Source organism: Thamnophis elegans, chromosome 1, assembly GCF_009769535.1.
Source record: "Thamnophis elegans isolate rThaEle1 chromosome 1, rThaEle1.pri, whole genome shotgun sequence".
Lineage (NCBI taxonomy): Eukaryota > Metazoa > Chordata > Lepidosauria > Squamata > Colubridae > Thamnophis > Thamnophis elegans.
Genome location: NC_045541.1, coordinates 158,321,712 through 158,343,559, shown reverse-complemented (window position 1 = coordinate 158,343,559; position 21,848 = coordinate 158,321,712). Strand labels below are relative to the sequence as shown.

General features: G+C 40.2%; 2 protein-coding genes across 2 annotated transcripts in view; both read right to left on the bottom strand.

Moving 5' to 3' along the window:
* LOC116506349 (maestro heat-like repeat-containing protein family member 2B) overlaps positions 1-21,848 on the bottom strand; it is a 61,082-nt gene that overhangs the window by 12,584 nt on the left and 26,650 nt on the right. The window contains exons 17-30 of the mRNA XM_032214052.1: positions 20,209-20,361; positions 18,539-18,565; positions 17,362-17,484; positions 16,231-16,310; positions 14,927-15,062; positions 13,046-13,141; positions 11,133-11,234; positions 8,832-8,955; positions 7,196-7,305; positions 6,453-6,605; positions 5,813-5,967; positions 4,706-4,868; positions 1,085-1,272; positions 738-875 (exon numbers count right to left, since the gene is read on the bottom strand). Of these exons, the coding sequence (XP_032069943.1) occupies positions 738-875; positions 1,085-1,272; positions 4,706-4,868; positions 5,813-5,967; positions 6,453-6,605; positions 7,196-7,305; positions 8,832-8,955; positions 11,133-11,234; positions 13,046-13,141; positions 14,927-15,062; positions 16,231-16,310; positions 17,362-17,484; positions 18,539-18,565; positions 20,209-20,361 (1,748 nt within the window). The remainder of the gene's footprint in view (positions 1-737; positions 876-1,084; positions 1,273-4,705; positions 4,869-5,812; positions 5,968-6,452; positions 6,606-7,195; positions 7,306-8,831; positions 8,956-11,132; positions 11,235-13,045; positions 13,142-14,926; positions 15,063-16,230; positions 16,311-17,361; positions 17,485-18,538; positions 18,566-20,208; positions 20,362-21,848) is intronic.
* On the bottom strand, positions 3,623-4,228 carry LOC116513890 (60S ribosomal protein L9-like). Its single transcript, XM_032225183.1, has one exon. It carries the CDS (start codon positions 4,205-4,207, stop codon positions 3,719-3,721), a length of 489 nt encoding a protein of 162 aa, XP_032081074.1. The 5' UTR covers positions 4,208-4,228; the 3' UTR covers positions 3,623-3,718.

The window sequence follows — 21,848 nt, the reverse complement described above, 5'->3', positions numbered from 1 at the left end:
CCCCAAAAAAGGGTGAAAATCTGGCTGCATCTTATACACTGAATACAGCATTTTCGGCCAACCGAGACCCCACCCCCTTTGCAAAATGGACCGCTAGAGGGTTTGGGAGGCTTGCAAAGTGCTCCTGGGGGCTGGGGAGGGCAAAGATGAGCAAAAAATGGGCCATTTTTGCTCACCCACCCCCCAGCTCCCAGGAGCACTACAAGCCTCCCAAAGCTCTGCATGCCCCTCCCTTTTTCTGCAAAAAATGAGGCGTGCAGAGGGTTTGGGAGGCCTGCAGAGTGTAAAAACCTTTTGTTTAAAAAAAATATCTCTTCAAAACCATGGTGCATCTTATACTCTGGTGCCTCTTATAGTCCGAAAAATACAATATTTCTATCTCTATATCTATCTATCATCCATCCATCCATCTATCCATCCATCCATATCTAATAGTAGGGTCATAGTTAAAATAACTCAAGATTTTTCTTTAAAGATTTTTGATGTAGTTAATGTTTTCCTTTAAATATTGGGGGAAATGGTGAGTGAAGACCTTACAGAAAGCTTAAGAATGCAAGACAAGTTATGCTATTGAGTCAGAGCAAGGCTTATATAATTCAGCACCAGTTTGCCGATGTCCAAAAGAAACACACAAATGAATTAACTCACTCTTTCAACTGTGTTTTCCAAAACTAGTACAAAGAGCTATATTGTCCCTGTATTTAAAGCCACTAGGTAATCACTGACAATTCTCTTACCGTGTTAGCAGACAGACACCTTCCTGGTGGGTTTTAGGATCTCGGAGTAATGCCCAGATACTCACTTCTCTGATTTCTGCCAACGATGGGTCACAGGTGAGCTTTAATACTAGAGCCTTCAGGCTTGACACAGAGAGTCTATCCAAGAAAAAGAACACCAGCCTGGAATATCAAAAACCTCCGGCCCACTCTGCTTCTGTGTTAAGACTGACCTTTAACAATAACAATTTATGTCTGCCCTGGTCATGCTATGTAGAAAATCTTCTGATGGAAGAAAATTTACTTTATAAGAAGTTCTCTTCCCACTATTAAAAGAAAGGATGAGCGATTGAGAGAGGAAGGTTTACCTGCATGGGTTGCCTTCAGACAGTTGTTCTCTTACAAACAGCTTCCGTCGGCCTTCAGATAAAGGCATCTTTTGCCCCAAAGTTTTGCTGACCTGCCACAGCAGAGCACAAAAGAGCTCTGGGAACACCTGTTGGAGGGCTTTTTTCACTTGCAGAACAGAAAGGATTTCGTAGATGGCACAGGTGGCCTGGGAAAAGGAAGAAGAGACTGAAATATGGAACTTTCTTTCCAAACTTTGAGAAAGCGAAACAAATCGTGGAAGATAAAGCTTAATGTAATGGACATTTGGGCTTTGTGAGGACCCTTCCCCCAATCATATGGTTTTACCAAAAGTTGCTCCAGGCAATATAAGACGGACAATTTTTCTCCCAGTGCTATTGGGAGGGATATTTGTGAACTGCGGGGGCTAAACCTTAACTACACCAGAGGTGTTTGGACCGGTTCAGCCAAACCGGTAGGAACCTGGGTCGCTAGATCCGGCAGCGACCCAGGTCTGCCTTGCCCTTGATCTGGTTCTTTCGGCAGCGCCATAGGTGCTACCATTTTGTTTTTGCCTTCTGCACATGTGCAGAGCAATTTTTATCACAGTGTGCATGCATATGCCTGCATAGTGTGTGTCCCATAGTGTGTGTTCAGCGCATCCCTGAGCGAACCGGCAGTAGCAGCAGCCAGAACCCACCTCTAAACTATACCCTTTATTTTCTAAGTCAACAGATTCACAGACAAGCCACAGACTCAAGAAATGGAAATAGTGCCTTGGATTGGTAGTTAAAGGTCAGTTTGTTGTCCCCAAAGTATTGCAGTGTGGTCAGGCTCAATAGCCCAGGTCCTGTGTGGTGGTTTCTCTCCATTCTTGGAACACTTTAAATTTTTAAAAACACTTAGATTTATTAATGTATTTATTCTATTTATATTCCTCCTTTCACTAAAAAATAAATAAAGTAAGAATGACAAACAAAAGTAAAACTTTAATGAAGAACAAAGATATAAAAATAATAAAGTACAGAAAATCAGAAGCAATATTTATCATAATAGATGCTCAATAAAACAGATGATGGGCCTAGTGGCAAAATGTCATAAAAGCTGTGTGAGCTGCACTTCTTGGGAGAAGAGAGTGCCACAAAATTCATGATCTCATCAAATCTCATATTTATAGAAATAAAATATTAAATGTTAATTATTGAACAGAAGGAAAATGATTAGGAAAAATGCCCGATGCAGTTTCAATATACAATACAATACAATACAATACAATACAATACAATACAATACAATACAATACAATACAATACAATACAATACAATAGCAGAGTTAGAAGGGACCTTGGAGGTCTTCTAACCCAATCCCCTGCCTAGGCAGGAAACCCTATACTGTTTCAGACAAATGGCTATCCAACATCTTCTTAAAGACTTCCAGTGTTGGGGCATTCACAACTTCTGGAGGCAAGCTGTTCCACTGATTAATTGTTCTAACTGTCAGGAAATTTCTCCTCAGTTCTAAGTTGCTTCTCTCCTTGATTAGTTTCCATTCATTGCTTCTTGTTCTACCCTCAGGTGCCTTGGAGAATAGTTTGACTCCCCTTCTTTGTGGCAACCCCTGAGATATTGGAACACTGCTATCACGTCTCCCTAGTCCTTCTTTTCATTAAACTAGACATACCCAATTCCTGCAACCGTTCTTCCTGCCAAGAGTAGTGGACACTTTGGAATTTTTAGATTAAGAGTTAGGACCTGCTGCCATTTCTCTTTACAGCACCACATTAGTCCTTTTTCAAAAACTGATGTTATTTACAGAAATAGAACTTGTCTTTCTTTCTTTCTTTCTTTCTTTCTTTCTTTCTTTCTTTCTTTCTTTATTTATTTATTTATTTATTTATTTATTTATTTATTTATTTATTTATTTATTTATTTATTACATTTATCCTGGTTTCCTAAAAATAAGACCTCCTGGATAATAAGCAAAATTGGGCTTTTGAGTGTATGAGCTAAAATAAGCCCTCCCCCCAAAATAACCCCTCCCCAAAAATATTGCAACACAACAGCAGCCATGAGGTGACCATACTCACTGCGTCCTGCACCTCAAAAATAATAAGACCTCCCTGAAAATAAGGCCAAGTGCTGTAGCTTCTAATTCGGTTTCCAAAATAAGAAACAAGTGAAGTTTTGGAAAAAGACTTGAAAAATGATTTGAGTTAAACCAATTCCAGATTTCAAATGGACTAAATAAAGATAAACGACGTTACTCCAGTGTCTTATCGTGCGAGACTCTCGCACATATGTAACTCCTAAAGTGTACGAAAAACTTGAAAAGGCTCACAATTCAACCTAAAGATGTTTATCTTACCATGTGATGGGCAACTGATCACTCCATTTTCAAAATTAACAGGGAATTATAGCTATTCCCTGCTCAATCACAAAATACAGGATATTGAAAGATTATGGTTTTATTTTCTCAAAACAACCTGAAACTCTTCAGTTCAAATAAAAAAACTTCCAAATGCAAGATGTGTCATGTTCCCAGATTGCCATTTCAGGATGGGGTTTTATTCATCGGCTTGTTGTACTGTTCCCTTCTCAGAGACATAGATACCATCCAAGAATTTTCTGATATCTTTATTCTTGACAGTTGTGGCTTACTGGATCAAGGCAGCCGAGTTAGATACCAATTCAACGTCATTTCCTTCAAGGATCAGTTCATCCTTCTGAGCTTGCGATCCTGCACAATTAACGCCTTGCTTCATGTGTACTCGTCGGATATATTTCTCCCCAAGGAAGTTACGGATTTCGACCAGGGAGCCATTCTCTTGCATAACGACGTTGATGGGGAAGTGGGCATACACAGACGTCATCTTATAACGAAAGCCCAATGTCACTTCCTTGATCATGTTTTGCACCTGACTGCAAATTGTGTGAATGGTTGCCAACTCCTTTCTGTTACCCCACCACTTGTCAACACGCAGCCTCTTGCGTTTTTCCCCCAAAAGGGAGAGTTCCACATTGATGTGGTTGGAATCCCTTTTCAAAGTTCCTCTGGGGCCTTTGACAGTAACTGTCCGCCCCTTCAGGATAATGTTGACTTTCTCAGGAACGTCAACTGTTTGGTTACTGAGAATGGTCTTCATTTTTAATCTTTCGTGTTGACAGGAAAGGAAATGCGTCTTGCATCATCACGCTTTTAAACGGCGTGCCGCGTCTTCAAAGCCAAGTGCTTATTTCAGGGGTCAAAAGAAAATAAGATCCTGTCTTATTTTCGGGGAAACACAGGTATATAGCTGCCCATCTTTCAACCAACTTTTGTGTCTTCTGTATATTTCTTCTCAATCCTTACCTGACAACAGTGTTAACACTGTTTGTTGGAGCTTGAGAGTGTTAGTAAACTGACTACCTAGATGGGGGCCAATGCTCGACTGTGATGATTCAACATCCTTCAGCAGTCACATTGTTTATCTCCATTTTTCTAGGAATCACTCAGAATAAAAGAAACCCTATTACAAAAAACTCAAGTTCTCTAATGTTTATGCCATTCAGAATGCCTAGAGAATAATTCAACCTATCTCACTAATGTCTTCTTGAAAAGATTCATAGAAAAATACCCCTAGGTTTTCTTCTATCTCACTTACTTTGAGAGGATCTTCTTCTGCAAATTCCACAATATCTTCGTTTGTGAAGTGCAAAATTGTTCCTGAGTCTGTGGGCTTTGTTATTCTGCTTGCTAGTTTTGGAAGGATGAGCAAGGCCAGGGATACATCTCTACCCAGAAATCTCCAAAGTTCACCTGTCTCACTAAAATTCAGCAGGGGAAAAAGGAAAACATCATCTGATAAGCTTTTGCACCAATTCAAAAAATACAATATGCATTGTCAACATCTATATGGGGTACCAAGGTAATGTAAGGCAGAATGTATAGTGCCACTATACTGCCTCCTGCCATTTACCTCCCAAAGACCGATAAGATCACACAGATTGGGCCTCCTCCGGGTGCCATCGGCGGGTCAATGTTGGCTGGCGACCCCCCGGGGGAGGGCCTTCTCTGTTGCTGCCCCAGCCCTATGGAATGATCTCCCCGTAGAGATCCGGACCCTCACTACTCTTCCGGCTTTCCGTAAAGCTACTAAGACCTGGCTGTTCTGGCAGGCCTGGGGCTGTTGATCAGCATCCAGCCCCATTTTAAGTGGTATGTATGTTGTGTAATTTTAAATAACTGTATTTCTATTTTTAATTTTTATATTCCCTGGTTGTCTGTAAGCCGCCCAGAGTCCCCCTGGGAGTGGGCAGCATACAAATGCTAATAAACTTCCAAACTTCCACTTATTCACTTATTTCATATTTCAGTTTTGATGCCAATGAATATTCATAAAATTTATAGCTACCCTTGACACAAAATACACATCTCAGTCTTAAGCACACAAGTTATGGCATGTATGCAACAAATAGATTCCTCTGCACCCTCCTTTTATTTAGAAAAAGTAAAGGTCAGTCAGATGTTGATATACAAGAGTAGCATTTCCTGATAGGTTAATATAATCTAAACATTCAAAAATGGTAATTCCATTTTCCCAATATTTTCTCTCCCCTGGAAATCTGGGTACAAAGAGGAATCAAAAGTCAAAGGTTGATTACTTATCTCCTTAAACTCCACTAATCCAAAGGTTCCCTGGATCCGTAGAGACATAAAGAAGTCACCTTCTCAAACAACTATAGATCTTGATTTAAATTTGGTCACATACCTATCCATTGGAAGGCGCCGGCACAATAGGCTGCTAAACACAGCATCCAAATGAAAATGGGCTACAATGGACAAGGCATCCATGAGAAACTGTCTCAAGTCATCCTGCTTGATGATAGACAAGTGACTGTAGAATACATCCAGGACTGCTGAGATCTAGAAGGAGCAACATGGACACCTGCACTCCCATTTGTTAAGCACATCAAATAATGATTGCACATAAGGGACGTGGTTCATTCCCTTAAATTTAACAAGTGGTTCTTAAACCTGATATTTAATCTGTTCCATAGGAATTTCTAAAGCAGTCTGAAAATTTTGTACAGCTCTAGAACTACAATTGCCTGCTTCTGCTATACTGTAACTAGATTAACTGCAATTCTTAGAAAGTTTATATAAATGTAAGAGTATCTTGTCTTAACCATCCTTAATAAGAAATACTTGGTGACACATAAATAGATATATCAGAATCTGTCTGCCAAATCTTCATCCTAAATCTGGGACAGGAGGAAAATCCTGCTCTACCCACCGTACACTTGACCTCCAATAATGTGTTAGAACTAGCACCTGGCCACTAAAAAAATGTCCATCCTACTCTACGTGAAGCAATGTTTTAAAAGGTCCATATTGCGACAAAGAATCACCTGTCCTTCCATTGCATTTCCACAATCTTGAAGGATGGTTAGGAGCCAGTGACCAGCAGCAATGGCACACATTTTGTTTCCAGATACTAAAACTTCCAGGATGCTTGTGACAAAATCAAGACCTTGATCTGGTGGAAAATAAGCACTGACCACCTGTCAACATAAATAGATGAGGTCATAAGAAATCTATAGCTCATCAATTGGTTCATGCTTCATTTGTTTATTTATATAATTTACATTTCGTTACAGTTGGAAATGTTTATGTGATATATCCCAAATTGCACACCTATGATATAAATGAAAACAGCAGTTAAGCCAATTAAACAAACAACCCCCATCTAATTAATCAATAAAAACAACAAGATTGTAAAGTTTAATTTTTGAGAATGTTTTACTGAACAGTCTTCAGCATCTTCCCAAATGCAACCAGGTAGCGAACTAATACAATCTGCAGAGTATGAGCTACTGAGAACCATCTTCTAGCCTCTGTTTCCTTTACTTCCCTAAAGTAGGGATCAAAGAGAGTTTTTCCCAAAATGATCAAATAGGTCATGTTAAGAAAGTGTAGCTTGGCAAGCCTTTCCTGATTCTCATCATTGGGAAGGAGGGAGAAAGAGAGTGAGAGATAGATGGTAGAAGGGAAGTATCCAGGTCTGTGTGTGAGAACCAGATAGCATTTTACTCAGTATCCTGGGCCCACTGACCCCCAAAAGAGAAAACCTGTCAGCCCAAACCACAATCACCTTGGCCATTTTGGAAGATGCCCTGAGAAGATCCCCAAAAACCTCTGTCTGTAGATTAGCATAAGCAGATTCCATTTCTTTGTCTTCTACGTACGTAGCTTGTGACCTAGCTGAGAGAAGGAAGAGAGGAATAATTGAACCATTTTCTGACTAGTTCAGCTCCTGCTATTAAATATAAGACTAAATATTGTTTTGGTTTTGAGTGATTATTACATGTTAGGCAGAATCATCCATTAACATATCTTCAGGAGTCATAGGTGCTATTTTATTAGAATGAAATCTCCAGTAGAGATCTGCTAGAATGATCCAGCCTTGCAGATAAAAGGAGGAACTTGTGTCAAAACCATTTTATTTAAAGACTCAACATTGAGAGACACAAAACTGACACTGAACTATAAAAAGGAGATTTGAGGAAGCAAAGTCTCCATCACTGAAGATCTGATCTAACCAGGACTGTTGGCTGAGAAGCTATGGGAGTCTTAGAACTTTCATATTTGTTGTCTGTCTGTCTGTCTGTCTGTCTGTCTGTCTGTCTGTCTGTCTATCTATCTATCTATCTATCTATCTATCTATCTATCTATCTATCTATCTATCTATCTATCTATCTATCTATCTATCGATAACCTGGCGTTGCCTGGATATTTATTTATGGGGGGGAAGGGGAGAATGTCAGGACAAAACATAATTTCTAATATTCAATTTTCTCCCTTACCAGAAGAAGCCCCCTCGTGGAGTACTGTGAAGCCATTACCACGGCAACTCCACACCACTGTACAGTAGAAGCCATTTTAAGGCACAACAGGCTGCATCTTAACAGAACACACACACCAAGGGGTTTTAGGGGTGTCTTACCCCCAAAGTACTTTTCTCCAGGGTGTAAGTCATCTGTGTACCAAGTTTGGTTGAAATTGCTGGAGGCGTTCCAGAGTTAAGCTGGAAAACACACATGCGCGAGCGTGTGTGCGCGTGCGCACGGGGCACACACACACACACACACACACACACATACAGATTTATTTATTTATTTATATAGTCACCTACTCACAGCGACTCTAGGTGTCTTACAAACAATGAAAACACAATATAGAAAAAAATGAATATGAAAATATTTTTAAAGAATAAATAAAAATAATAACCACCCACCCCAGCAACAACACAAAGTCAAACAAGCCTTTTGATGGCTCCCTCACACTCTGGGTTCCCCAGGCCATCTGAAGACTTGATTTTGTCAGTGGGTCTGGGGATTCCAGGGTGTGAGGGAGCCCATCAAATGGCTTATTTGACTGTGTGTTGTCACCAAGGGTGGTGGGTTATTGATTTTTATTTTATTTCTTTATTCATTTATTTTAATTTTCTATGCTATGTTTTTATTGTTTGTAAGCCACATAGAGTCACTGTGAGTGAGTAGGCGACTGTATAAAATTTATAAATAAATAAATATAAATTAAGCAAATGTAAATGTTCTAAACCTCCCATATCTTACCAGCCTGCAGTCCTGATCCTATTGCCTTTAGAGTTGTATTGATAAGGTAAGTGATCAACTGTATGGCTTTGGTTCACTGGTCCTTAAGCCTTTGATTCATGCAAAGGAGAGCAAACAAAAAATGGAGACTCTTTACTCATTTCATGCCCTTACCTTGTATACGAATGAGGCAGGTGATGCATTGGGCGGCCCACTGCCGGCATTGGATGGAATTGTCACAGGTGTATGGAGCTAGGAATGCAACTCGGGATCCAAATTGTTGAAAATTTTCTCCCTCCTGCCAAAGGAGGAGGAGAAAAAGAATAAGGAAATAAGGATTTTTTTAAAAAAATAGTGGGAAGAGTCAGAATGTTTGAAAAATTGCCCTTCTCCCAAATAACCTACATTCATAAACAATAAAGTGTGAGATAAACTGTGATTAAAACACCAACTGCTGTGCTTCTCCATATCCTTCCATCCTTGAGAAGAATCTTGCTTCTACCACATCCATATTCTTGTGGTTTGCCAGCCACTAGTGGAGCTGGCAGCAGAGACAGACACTGAGAAGGTTGGGGAGGAACATGGGGCAGTCTTGGAGTCTGGGGAAGGCTCAGACGAGGGCTCTGCATCTGAGGCAGAGAGCGGGCCAAGGCCATCTGGGAGTTATGTGGTGCCTCCAGAGCCTCTGACATCAGCGAGGCAGAACAACAATGTGAGCCTGTTCCCACTGTGCATGTGCACAGAGCTTCCAGAAGGCAAGAACAATTAAGACAAAAAGGGCAACTTGGGAGTAAGGCTTGGAGATGATTGGCCCTTCCCATAAGACATAAAAGAGGAGTAAACAGACATGAGCCTTTGCAGGAAACAACTTTGTTCATTCTGGTCGGTTCAAACTCTGAGAAGCTCCATTAGATTCTGTGCTCCATTTGGCCTTGCAAAAGTAATTGGCAATTAGGTCTCTGGCAGCGTTTCAAGGGAGATAAAGGTGGGTGCTTATCAGCATTACCCTGAAGGACTGTGGCCTACATCTTTCGGACTCTTTACAGACTGTTTATGAAACATTATGGGCTGTGAATGAACATACTTCACAGCCATTTAAATAAAAACAAGGTTTGGGGGCTAAGCTATGATTTCTGCTTTATCAGGAAGCCTAGGCCAGAACACATACATATGCTGCTTCATGCATTGCCTTTTATCCTTTAAACTTCTTATCACTCTTTTTTAGTTCCATGGAATCATGCTTCCTTGTCTTCCCCTTCATTTCAGTCTACTCACTTGCAAAGTATCCCATTCCCTCCACATTTATCTTCTAATGCAGTAGTTAGAGTGCAGTACTGCAGGCTACTTTTGCTGACTGCCGGTTGCCTGCAATTTGGCAGTTTGAATCTCACCAGGCTCAAGGTTGACTTAGTCTTCCATCCTTCCGAGGTGGGTAAAATAAGGGCCCAAATTGTTGGGGGCAATATGCTGACTCTGTAAACCACTTAGAGAGAGCTGTAAAGCGCTGTGAAGCGATCTATAAGTCTATTGCTATTGTTCGGTGCAGCGGTTCTGATTTTTGTGTGTGAGCACTTTCAAATAATTGTTGACTCCAGATGAGGGCTTACTTAGACAAATCCATGCTGTTTGCTTGGTAAGATTTCAGAAGTGGTTCTGCTATTGCCTACTTCCTAGGCTGAGAGGAACTGATCAGCACAAGGCCACCCATCTGGCTTTGTGCATGTTAGGACTAGAACTCACATTCTCCTGTTTGCTAGTCCGATGCCTTTATCCCCTATACCACACTATCTCTCATAAGAGCCGAGGTGGCGCAGTGGTTAAATGCAGCACTGCAGGCTACTTCAGCTGACTGCAATTCTGCAGTTCAGCTGTTCAAATCTCACCGGCTCAGGGTTGACTCAGCCTTCCATCCTTCCGAGGTGGGTAAAATGAGGACCCAGATTGTTGTTGGGGGCAATATGCTGACTCTGTAAACCGCTTAGAGAGGGCTGAAAGCCCTATGAAGCGGTATATAAGTCTAACTGCTATTGCTATTGCTATTGCTATCCTGATATACTTAACTTCTGCCAAAATCTTTGCTATGCTTATGAAGTCATCAGGAGATAAGACAATCCTTATCTTTTATCCAGTTTATGAAAAGGCCTTCCTAGAAAAGCAAATGACATTCCTGTGCTGTCAACATTTAGAAGCCACCTGAAATCATACACTTTATCAAGACGTTTTGAAATAAGTTGTGAGATTTGGTGGACTTGGCTTTATTGCTTAATTTTACTTGCTTATGACTCTGTTCTTGAACTAATGGGGTCATTTTGACATTGCTGGGTGCGGCACGCACACGCACGACACCCCTGCGCTTCCTCCTTATGGCACATGAGCCAAAAAAGGTTCGCCATCGCTGCAATATGGGCTCCAGATGAATGAGGAGCCTCTTGGCCCCTCACAGATTGCCAGCAAAGAGAAGAGTAGATAACTCACAGGGAGATAAACCTTTTCCTGAAATGCAACAAGGGCATGGAAAATAGCTTGCAATGCCCGCTCTCTGCTCCATTCTGTTTCAGTGAACCAAGGGTCTATGAGCTGTTGATCAAACAAGGAGACAGGAAGAATGATATCAGAATCTGTCATAATTTTTTCCAGTAATTTCATTAATTACTAGCTGATAACCTGGCACTGCCTGGGTATTTATTTATCCCAACCCTCCTTCCATGAACGTTGCCGCAATTTCTAATGTTGGATTTTTCCCCTTACCAGAGGGAGCCTCCGACCCTACGAGCAAACCAACCAAGTCCATTCCCAAACTTCTGGCTTGCCCATAGGGCTGGTTTTTTTGCGCTCCGGAGGCTTCAGGGAAGGGTGTCCGGGTGAGGCGGGGAAGGCTCTTTTTGCCCTCCCCAGGCTTCTATAAAGGGGGATTAATAGCATAAATATAACAAATATATATATATATATATATATATATATATATATATATATATATATATATATATATATATATATATATATATATATATGATTTTTACAACCCCCGGTATGCCCAAATATGGGAGGAAGATCACTACTTCAATTCTCTGTCCTTCAGCTCGTCACAAGAGACCATCCAGGCAGAAACCCAATATTTTTACTGTTGCCTTTTTGTTACATTTTTGTTGTATTTGTGCTGATTTATTTATTTATCAGCACAAATACAACAAACATATATATGTGTGTGTGTGTGTGTGTGTTTGTATGTATATGTAGATAGATAGATAGATAGATAGATAGATAGATAGATAGATAGATAGAGAGAGAGAGAGAGAGAGAGAGAGAGAGAGAGAGAGAGAGAGAGAGATTTAATTCCATTTTTAAAATCAGGTTTTCCCACATTGCTATCTAGAGAGGAAGAGCTTTTGGGATGAAAGGTCATGTATAATGAATAAAGAAAAAAAACCCCACCCTTTGCTTCTGTTAGAAACCCTGCATGATATGAGATGATATGAGATGTGGAAAACCTCCAACTGGAGACAATAGAATTCCCCTAAGCTTTCTAATTTTTCTCCCATCTTGGCTATGGGAGTATGTGTTTTCTTGATGAGAGAGAGAATCAAGGTGTAGACGTTAGGGATATAGGTCTGAGTAGATTATGGGGGATAACATAACAATAAATAATAATAAATCTAGTATTTTCTATGAGGCTTTTAAAAAAACTAAAAGCACTGGTATTTGGACAAAACTATTGGCATTGGTATATTGTTGGGTAATAGGCAATAATGTAATATATAAGGTTAGCTTGTAGCTTTTCAAATTTTTAGAACAATTATCTGACAGATTTATTGAGGATTGGGTGAAGAAATATTCTTTGAAATGCAGTATGATTGCATTTCATGAAATGTTATGCTTCAGGAGCAACATTTGTTTGCACATATAAAAATGTTGGTTTAATTGAAAATGTATTTATTGGGATAACATCAGATTGCTATTTTTATACTATTTGTGTCTTGTAATTGAATGTAAGAATGGATACTAGTAGTTATGATGGCCCGAATAGATTGAGTAATGCAGGAATAACTTCTTACTTTTATTTCAAATATTTATACCTTGTTTTCCTGCTAGGAAGTGTTTAAATCAGATGGAAAAAAATTCTAATGAATAAATCAGTCTTCAAGTCACCCATCGTGTGGTATTAACAATAGCTAGCTTTTCATGGGTGTTGTCTTGCCCAAATTATTTTATCTTTTTTATCGTACTATTATATGAGTTGGATTCAGTGCCCAGTTGCAATAGGATCAATCTTTTGTATACAGAATGTGATGAAATTCTCACTGGAAGTCAACAAATCAGAAAATATGCTGAGCAACTAAACAGGCTGCAATTTCCAGATTACCTAATGCCAGCAAACGAACATTACTTACCTGGAACATTTCATCCATTAGCTCAGATGTTGCGTGTTCCTCAACCAGGCTCTTCACAAGTTTCCCAAAAGCATCCATTGAATCAGTATAGAGCAACTAAAACACACAATAAAAATGGTGAGGTCTAGGAGAAAAATTAGATATAAGATTAGGAGATCTGACAGAGGATCATTCTCTTCTGATTAGCTCACCATAATCACTTATTTGTTTTCAAACTTTATTAATGGTTCTAGGAGAGAGAGAGATCTGCCTAGGGAAGAGATCTGGCCTCATCTTGAGGTCCCTTTTCAAAGTCCCTATATTTGTCTTGCAGGTAGTAATTATTTTCTTGCTGAGAAAATAGTTTTTTTCCACTCAGAAATATATGCCAAAGAAAAGACACTGACTCTTCCAGTGGTGGGTTCCGGATCCCATTGCAACCAATACAGCACATGCGCACAGTACGTGCATGCATCTTACCTTCCAGCAACACCTCTGCAAGCCTCCGCAATGCTCCAGTTGCTCAGCGGAGCGTCGCGCAGGCGCTATATGTACCATGCACGTGTGGGGAAGCGCCGAAGGCTTTAAAGACAGGTAAGGAGCATGGGCAGGCGGGCGGGCCCTCGGGAGCACCGTATTAGAATGGTACCTGGTGCTCCGGGCAGGCTCCGGTACACCCGTACCTGGGTGTACCCCTGCAACCCACTACTGGGTTCTTCTTTCCAATAGGAAGACACAACAACCGGCAAAGTTATGTGTGAACCTGCATTGGAATCAGTTCTTTACAAACCTGCACTTGTACTTGCACGCACTCCCCATCCATCTGTTCATCCATCAATTTATTTATTTATTCAGAGTTTTTGGGGAAAAAATGTTTGACTAGTCAAACCCTGAGTAGAAAGGCAATTTTGAAAAAAAAATCAATGGGAATCATTGCTGCTCTCTCAGCTTGGTTGTTTTCTAGTAGATGTTTCACTACCAAAGTAGGTGATATCATCAGTCCGAGTAGGGAGTGGGGTTAAGCTCACAGTAAACAATATTGACCAACATTGAGAGGGCAAACCACTAGTATATCAAATGAGAGCAAGTCCCATTCCCTACTAGCGGGGAATGATTTACCTAGTTCGGTACTGAAACGTTTACATGAAAAACCACCACGCTCAGAGAACACCAAGGACCCTGCAGTTCAACCCTAAACTACAAATATTCTATTACTAAGATAATCTATATTAGTTTTTCCACTTTGATGCCATTCTGAGATATATTAGTCACTAGTGCTGATAACCCGGCGTTGCCCGGGTATTTATTTATAAGGGGGAAATGTCCGGACCAAACGTAATTTCTAATGTTGGATTTCCCCCTTGCCAGAGGGAGCCCCCTTGTGGAGTACTTTGAAGTCATTACCATGGCAACTCCACTGCGCTGTACAATAGAGGCCATTTTACGGTAGTACAGTAGAAGCCATTTAAAGGCAAAACAAGCTGCATCTTAACAGAACACCCCCACCGAGGGGTGTTAGGGGTGTATTACCCCCACAGTATTTGTAATGAGAGAGAGTAAGTCATCTGTGTACCATGTTTGGTTGAAATTTCTCGAGGCATTCCAGAGTTATGCTGGAACGTACATACACATAGCCATTTTTATTTATATATAGATCTCTAATAACTTAGCCAGATGATTAGGAATGATACAAATGGATGGGGAAGGCATGACTGGACTGGATATGACATTGATATCTTTTATGGTAAGAATCAGATCATTTTATTCAACCTCAAAGCAGAGGGTTTAATTAAACCAGCATCCTATATCAGGCAGTGGTGAGCTGGAGGTTCCCCCCCCCCACAAAATCATTAGCAGACTAGAAAAAGAAACGTTTCTAGAGAAAAAACTCCCTCCAATTACCTCAATATATAAAGCATCCCTTTCTGTCTCTCCTTTTTCTTTCAGCTGCTCCAGAGGACGTAGGGGAAACAAACTTTTGATGCTTTGATCAAGGAGATTGCGAATGTCCTCCATGTTCAAGGATGGCTTCAATTTGCTACCCGTAGAAAGATGGGCTGAGAGGTCATATATTAAAGCTGAAGGCTAAAAATCAGCCCTTCATAGAATAGTTAATTTGAACTGTCATCTGGACAATGAATAAGACAAAACTTGGGAATTTGCAGGGCACACCAGGCAGGAATTCCATGTCCTTTTCCCTTTGTTTTTTCCCCCCTATGCTCTGATATACATTGATTTTTTGAGATAATAAAAATATTTTCTTGAAAGAGCGGAGAACTATATTACCACCTTACATGATCCAAGAGAAAATAAAGGTTAGTGATAGAACTTGGGAGGGCATTGTATGAAAATGAATTAGTATTTTAGGGATTTTCTGGACATGGGAAAGGAAGGAGCTTTTCAGAGATAATTGTATATTTGCAAGTAATTGCTTAAGGGGTGAACAATAAAATACAGACTACAGATAGTCCTTGACAGTTCATTTACGATTATTCAAAGTTACAATGGCACTGAAAAAAGTGATTTATTCCTGTTTTTCACATTTATCACTGTCAACGTTTCCTCATTATATGTGATCATGAGGAAACGTCGACAGTGATAAATGTGAATTCAGATGCTTGGCAACTGATTCATATTTATGATGGTTGTATTGACTCTGATAACTTTTTGCGACTTTCTGACAAGTAAAGTCAGTGGGGAAGCCAGATTCACTTAGCCACCATGTTACTGACTGAACAACTGCACTGATTCAATTCACAATTGTGGTGAGAAGGGTCCCATAAAATGGGCTGAAACTCATTTCACAAATGTCTTGTGTAGCAGCAGAAACTTTGGACTCAATTGTAGTTGTAAGTCAAGGACAACCCCTATTGTGGATTGTGTGAGATTAGTCAAGGTTTTGTCTAGTTTTGATCTATTACTATCCCCTTGATCTTTCTATGGACTCCCTGTCACAAAACATTTCATCAAACATTAGGCCATCTTTCCACAGATGAGTTGTAACCATAACTCCTGAATTCCCACCCATTTGTCAGCTGGGAATCCTAAGAGTTGCAATCCCTATGTCTTTAGGGATTGCCCAATTTTAGGTAAGGCTGATCTATGATTTTTGGTATAAAATCTCATGTCACAAATGTGGAATCTATCATGAAATAAAATCTTTACTATATAACCATATAAACCTTCCAAGGACTAGAAATATCTACCTCAAGAATGCCATAGCAATGATGGCTTTGGGACGAAGGGGCGTTGCCAAAGAATCCAGTGGTTCTTCTCTAATGAAATCCTGAGTGTGCAAGAGCATACATAAGACAAAAAGAATGAAAAGTACACCATGGACAAAGGGATTCGCAAAAAAAAAAAAAAACCCTATGAATTTTGGCAGCATTCCTACAGTTGAATGGCCTTTGGGCAGAGTGTAGCAGCAGTGATGTTCGAAAATTCTGGGAACTGAAGTCCCCATATCTGAGACTGCCAGAAGTTACATTTCATAAAGCTAGCCAGTGGGTGGCTTTGAATACTATAATCATCTAGGCAAGGATGAAGAAGATATATGCGATTTTTCAGAGGAACTAGTTCCTTAGAAGAGAACTTAACAGCATTTGTCTAAATCTATCATAAAGACAATTTCTGGAGCAAGAGCACAATTCTGCCAGTTTGAATAAAATCTGGTTTTACTCATTTCTGGTTAATGCCCTGTGATTTTAAAAAGAAAACCCTTTTATAATCTTTGCACTAGGGTTTTTAAAATAATAATAATAAATAAGGCAATGGAATAACAGATACAAATAAATATTTTGTAGATTTACTTAAAGCTTGCAGAAGGAGTAAAAGCACAGAAACAATATTATTCATTGCAAATCAAGTCTAGAATTGCTTGCAAAGCTGGGAAGAAATTGGTATCATGACCTATTTGACAAATTTGCCATGGGCTTGAATTTATATTAGGCATGTCTTCATAGATCTGACTAAACATCTACACATCAAAAGTGATCAAATGCTGAAAGCATATAAAGTATTTAAGACCCTCCCTCTTCTCCTCCTCTTCTCCTCCTCCTCCTCCACCTCCTCCACCTCCACCTCCTCCTCCTTCTCCTCCTTTTCCCTTCAGTAATGGTCTACTGAAGTTTAGAGCGGAACATCAGTGCTGCCACAATTATAGGAAAGAAGTCAGTTTGAAGGGATGTGGATTCCCATAATGTGATTAAGAGAAGTGTTTAAAGGACAGCTTTATAGATGTATAGTCTTAAAAATGGCATTTACTGAAACTTTCATTTTTTTTAAAGGAAGTGGTATAGGAAGGACACCTACATCTCTCTAGCATTGACTTTACTCACCAACAAAATACCAAGAAGTTCTTTCTTGCAACTTAAGGTGAAATTCTGAAAGCTCCGAGTCTCATGGATAGCTTGGCAGATATCGGTTGTGCTCTGAACAAGAGCTAGTTTGAGATTCATGTCCTATATTAGCAGAAGAGCCAGTGTGATAGTGTGGTTAGAATTTTAGACTAGGAACTCAGGTTCAAATCCTCATTCGTAAAGTTGTATAGGTGGCTGCGAACCTGCCTCAAACAAACCCAAACAGATTCATTGTGAAGATAACAGTAAGATGAGCTGTCTGATTTCTTTCCTTCTCAAAAGGCAGACGACTATAAATTTAGTCAGTAAGGTTCATCAGAGCCTCGGTGGTGCAGTGGTTAGAGTGCAGTATTGCAGGCAAATTCTGCTGATTGCCTGCCGCCTGCAATTTGGCAATTCAAATCTTACCAGGCTCAAGGTTGACTCAGCCTTCCATCCTTCCAAGGTTGGTAAAATGAGGATGAGACCCAGATGGTTGAGGGCAATATGCTGACTCTGTAAACTGCTTAGAGAGGGCTGTGAACCATTGTGAAGCAGTATATATAGTTAGCAGGGGTGGGTTCCTGCCAGTTCTACCCTCTTCTATAGAAGAGGTTCCACAAATCTACAGTGCTGTTTAGAACCGGTTCGTAGCTCCCTCCCCCCGCCCGTCCGCACATCATCAAGATGAAGAGCGAGAGGAGGAATTCTGGGAATTGAAGTCCACAAGTCTTAAAACTGTCAAGTTACAAGACCCTTGCACCCCTAACCTTTTAGAAAACACATCAACTGGGCAAGGTTATACCAAGGAGGGTATACGGAATGGTTTTGAAAGGAGGAAGAGCTGCAACCAAGAGAGTGTTCAAATAATGGAGCTTGTTTCAAGAATCTAGTTACAAAAAGTCTCAGAGAGGCCCCTTCCTAGATCACAAAAAGGCAATATGAGGAGGAAGGAAGCACATTCCGATTTTTGTTGCTAGGAATTGGGCAGCATTTAAATATATAATTTAAAATAATTGTACTTCCAACATATGTGGATTGGTTTCTTAGTATAGTCTATATTTTGGGCTGGCAGGCACTAATATCCTTCTCATCCTCCCTTTTTCTTGAAGAGAATAAGGACATAACAGACTTTGATCTGTTTGTGTCAGCAAAAGTCGGATCTTTTATGACTTACCTTGTTTTCAATACTGAGGCCCAGCACCTGAAAGGAAAACAAGAATCCCAGGAGAATGAGATAACTTGCCCAATAACACTTAAATGATAGTGCACTGTACAAAGAAAGTGGTCCATCTTTTCCCTGCTTCCCCCATTCATCTTACTATAGTTAGTAATATGCAGGTGAGGTTCTACTGCTATGCAATTTGTTTATGATTCTTGAATTCTGTCAAGTTGTAGTGCCATTCCTTGACTGTAATTTGTGGCAGCCTTGAAGAGCAACAGACCATTAAACAATGTATTTGTTTTATATGCTGCTGCAATTACCAAAGATCAGCAGAAGTTTGATTCTGTAAGTAGATGAGTCTTGATCATCCCACCACCACCTCCACCCCAAAACCAAGAAGATTATGCTATTTTCTAGCTCCATCTCGAAGTGTCAAGCATTTGCAGTGGTATAAGGATATAGGGAGTTGACTGACACCTGAATCTAACCAGCGCAGGATGCTGTACTCTATTTTTTTCTTGCCAATTTGTTCTTTTTATTAGTTTACAATATAAAATACAAAAATACGAAAACAAATAGGAAAAATAGGAAAGGAAAAAGGGAAGAGAAGAGTGTAGAAAGGAAGAGGAAAAGAAAGAAAAGGCGTTGACCTCCGACTCCCTTTGGTGCACTAGAATAAGATAGTAACATCAAACCTCAACTTTTAACTTTTACATAATAGCATAAACTAGCCATTTCTACATCAACAAATCTATCTTATTGGTAAAACTTTACTCTTCTCTCCTCTGCTCTAGACAAATTGTCCTGGTTTAGTCACTCACCCACAAGCCCTCCCCCTTTTAGCCAAGCAAAGCAAGTCCACAAAGTTTACTGGAAAGAAAAGAAGGTTGCAAAAAAGACATGAAATATGTTGTGGCCCACCAGCTGCCAGTGGAGCTGGTGACAAACTTGGATGAGGAGGAGGTTGGGGAGGAACCTGGGCCGGTACTGGAGTCTGGGGAAGGTTCTGATGGATGCGCTGCGTCAGAAGCAGAGATATAGCCAGGGCCATCTGACATTTAGAATAACAGAGTTGGAAGGGACCTTGAAGATCTTCTAGTTCAACTCCCTGCTTAGGCAAAAAAACCTTCCACTTTGGACAAATGGATATCCCAGCCACCTGAGAGGCAGCTGCCTATGGAAGCTGAGATAAATAGAGTAGGAAGAATAGCTGGCGCCTGTTCCAGATGCAGATATGCACAGAGCTGTTAGGAGAGGAGAACAACTGAGGACAAGGAGTCGACTTGGGAAGAAAGGCAGACGTGGATGCTAAATGGCCCCTCCCTGGCTGGGGAATAAATAGAAGGAAAGGGGAGTGGTGGTTGTGGGAGACAACCATTCAGATTTCAGAAAATTTGACTCATTGTGTTTCGTGTCTCAGAGACTGCATGCCAGAACTTTATTTACAGCTTTGTGGCTGGAAGCTCCTGGCCTGGCAATTATCTCAAAGAACTGATAAGGTCTGTTACTGCAGTTAACTCTTTGAAGGATTATTGCCTGGAATTTCTGGGTGTGAATCCTATTAATTCATAGGAGATAAATAAAGAGGGTTTTTTTTTTCCAGGAAAAGGAATGTTTCTTGTTTCTGCTAAGGCTGGGTCAGAACAAAATGTCAACTGTAGAGTCAAAGGTCTTGAACTTACCTGACAGCTACTCCGGTAATGGTAGAGGACTTTTTTCATTATGCTCTCTTCCACCCTTGAGAGCAGGAGCTCTTTTGGTGCTCGCAGTGCCACTTTGCCATAGGTAAGCATCAAAGTTTGATGGGTGTAGCTTCGTCTACCTCGGTAGTAGTCCTGATCAACATAAAAAAAATTAAGAGGCAGAGTAGGTTTTTCTCCAGCTTCGTTGCTTCCTTACCTCACATTTTAATTTTAATCTAAACTGATCGTCTTCCCCCCCCCCTTTTTCCATAGATTTCAGCCAACTATTGCCCATACCCTTTAGTATTTTCTTTATTGGCCTTCTTCTGGTTTTCTGTAGAAAATATGTAGATTTTTTTCTATACACAATTATTGTCTAAGAGCTGCGGTGGCACAGTGGTTAGAATTCAGTACTGCAGGCTATTTCTGCTGGCTGCCAGCTGCCTGCAATTTGGCAGATCGAATATCACCAGGTTCAAGGTTGACTCAGCCTTCAATCCTTCCGAGGCGGGTAAAATGAGGACCCAAATTGTCGGAGGCAATATGCTGACCCTGTAAACTGCTTAGAGAGGGCCGTAAAGCACTGCGAAGCGGTATATAAGTCTAAGTGCTATTGCTATTGTGGCCCCAGGCAATTACAATACAGTACAATACAATCGCAGATTTGGAAGGGACTTTGGAGGTCTTCTAGCCCAATCCCCTGCCTAGGCAGGAAACTCTATACCATTTCAGGCAAATGGCTATCCAACATCTTCTTAAAGACTTCCAGTGTTGGGGCATTCAAAACTTCAGGAGGCAAGCTGTTCCATGATTAATCGTTCTAACTGTCAGGAAATTTCTCCTCAGTTCTAAGTTGCTTCTCTCCTTGATTAGTTTCCACCCATTGCTTCTTGTTCTAATCTCAGGTGCCTTGGAGCAATTATAAATGTGAATTGGCAAAGCACTTTTTTAGCTTACAGAGTCACTTTACAACTATATTTAGTTTTAATTTGTATTTTTCTCCTTGGAAAATACAAGGAGATAATAATTGCTTCCTAATAATCAGTTTTTATACATTAATATGTTAGGGTCTTATTTTCTTTTGACTCCCGAAATAAGCACTTGGCCTTATTTTTAAGGAGGTCTTATTATTTTTATGGTGCAGGAGGTGGCAAGGGTGGTCACCTCATGGTTGCTGCTATGTTGCAATATTTTCAGGGGAGGGCTTATTTTACTGCATGCACTGAAAAGTCTGATTGATCTTATTATCCAGGGAGGTCTTATTTTCAGGGAAACAGGGTAAGCCAATACTTTGACTTAGTTCTAAGAATGATCTTCACTTCACAGAGTATGTAAGAATGCAAATGCAGTAACACTTGGTGAGTTTTTAAAGCAACTATGCCTGTTTCAGGTTCTTGCAAAGCATTGCACAGCCCTACTAATTTCTTCTAACAAAATCTCTAATTGGCAAGTTTAGTTTCCTGTTCTTGATGGAACTTCAGGCTCCTTGGCTGGACTTGCACATAAACCATAATGCAGTTTATTTGGCATTGGCTGAACATACTGGGTGAACCTAGAACCTTGAACATGTGAAAAAACAACCATTTATAGTTTATTCAGTAAACCATGGTAAAACAATCATGGCTTTATATAAAGTAGGA

Coding starts and splice junctions, on each gene's coding strand:
- LOC116513890 (XM_032225183.1), bottom strand. CDS start 4,207: ATGAAGACCATTCTCAGTAACCAAACAGTTGACGTTCCTGAGAAAGTC.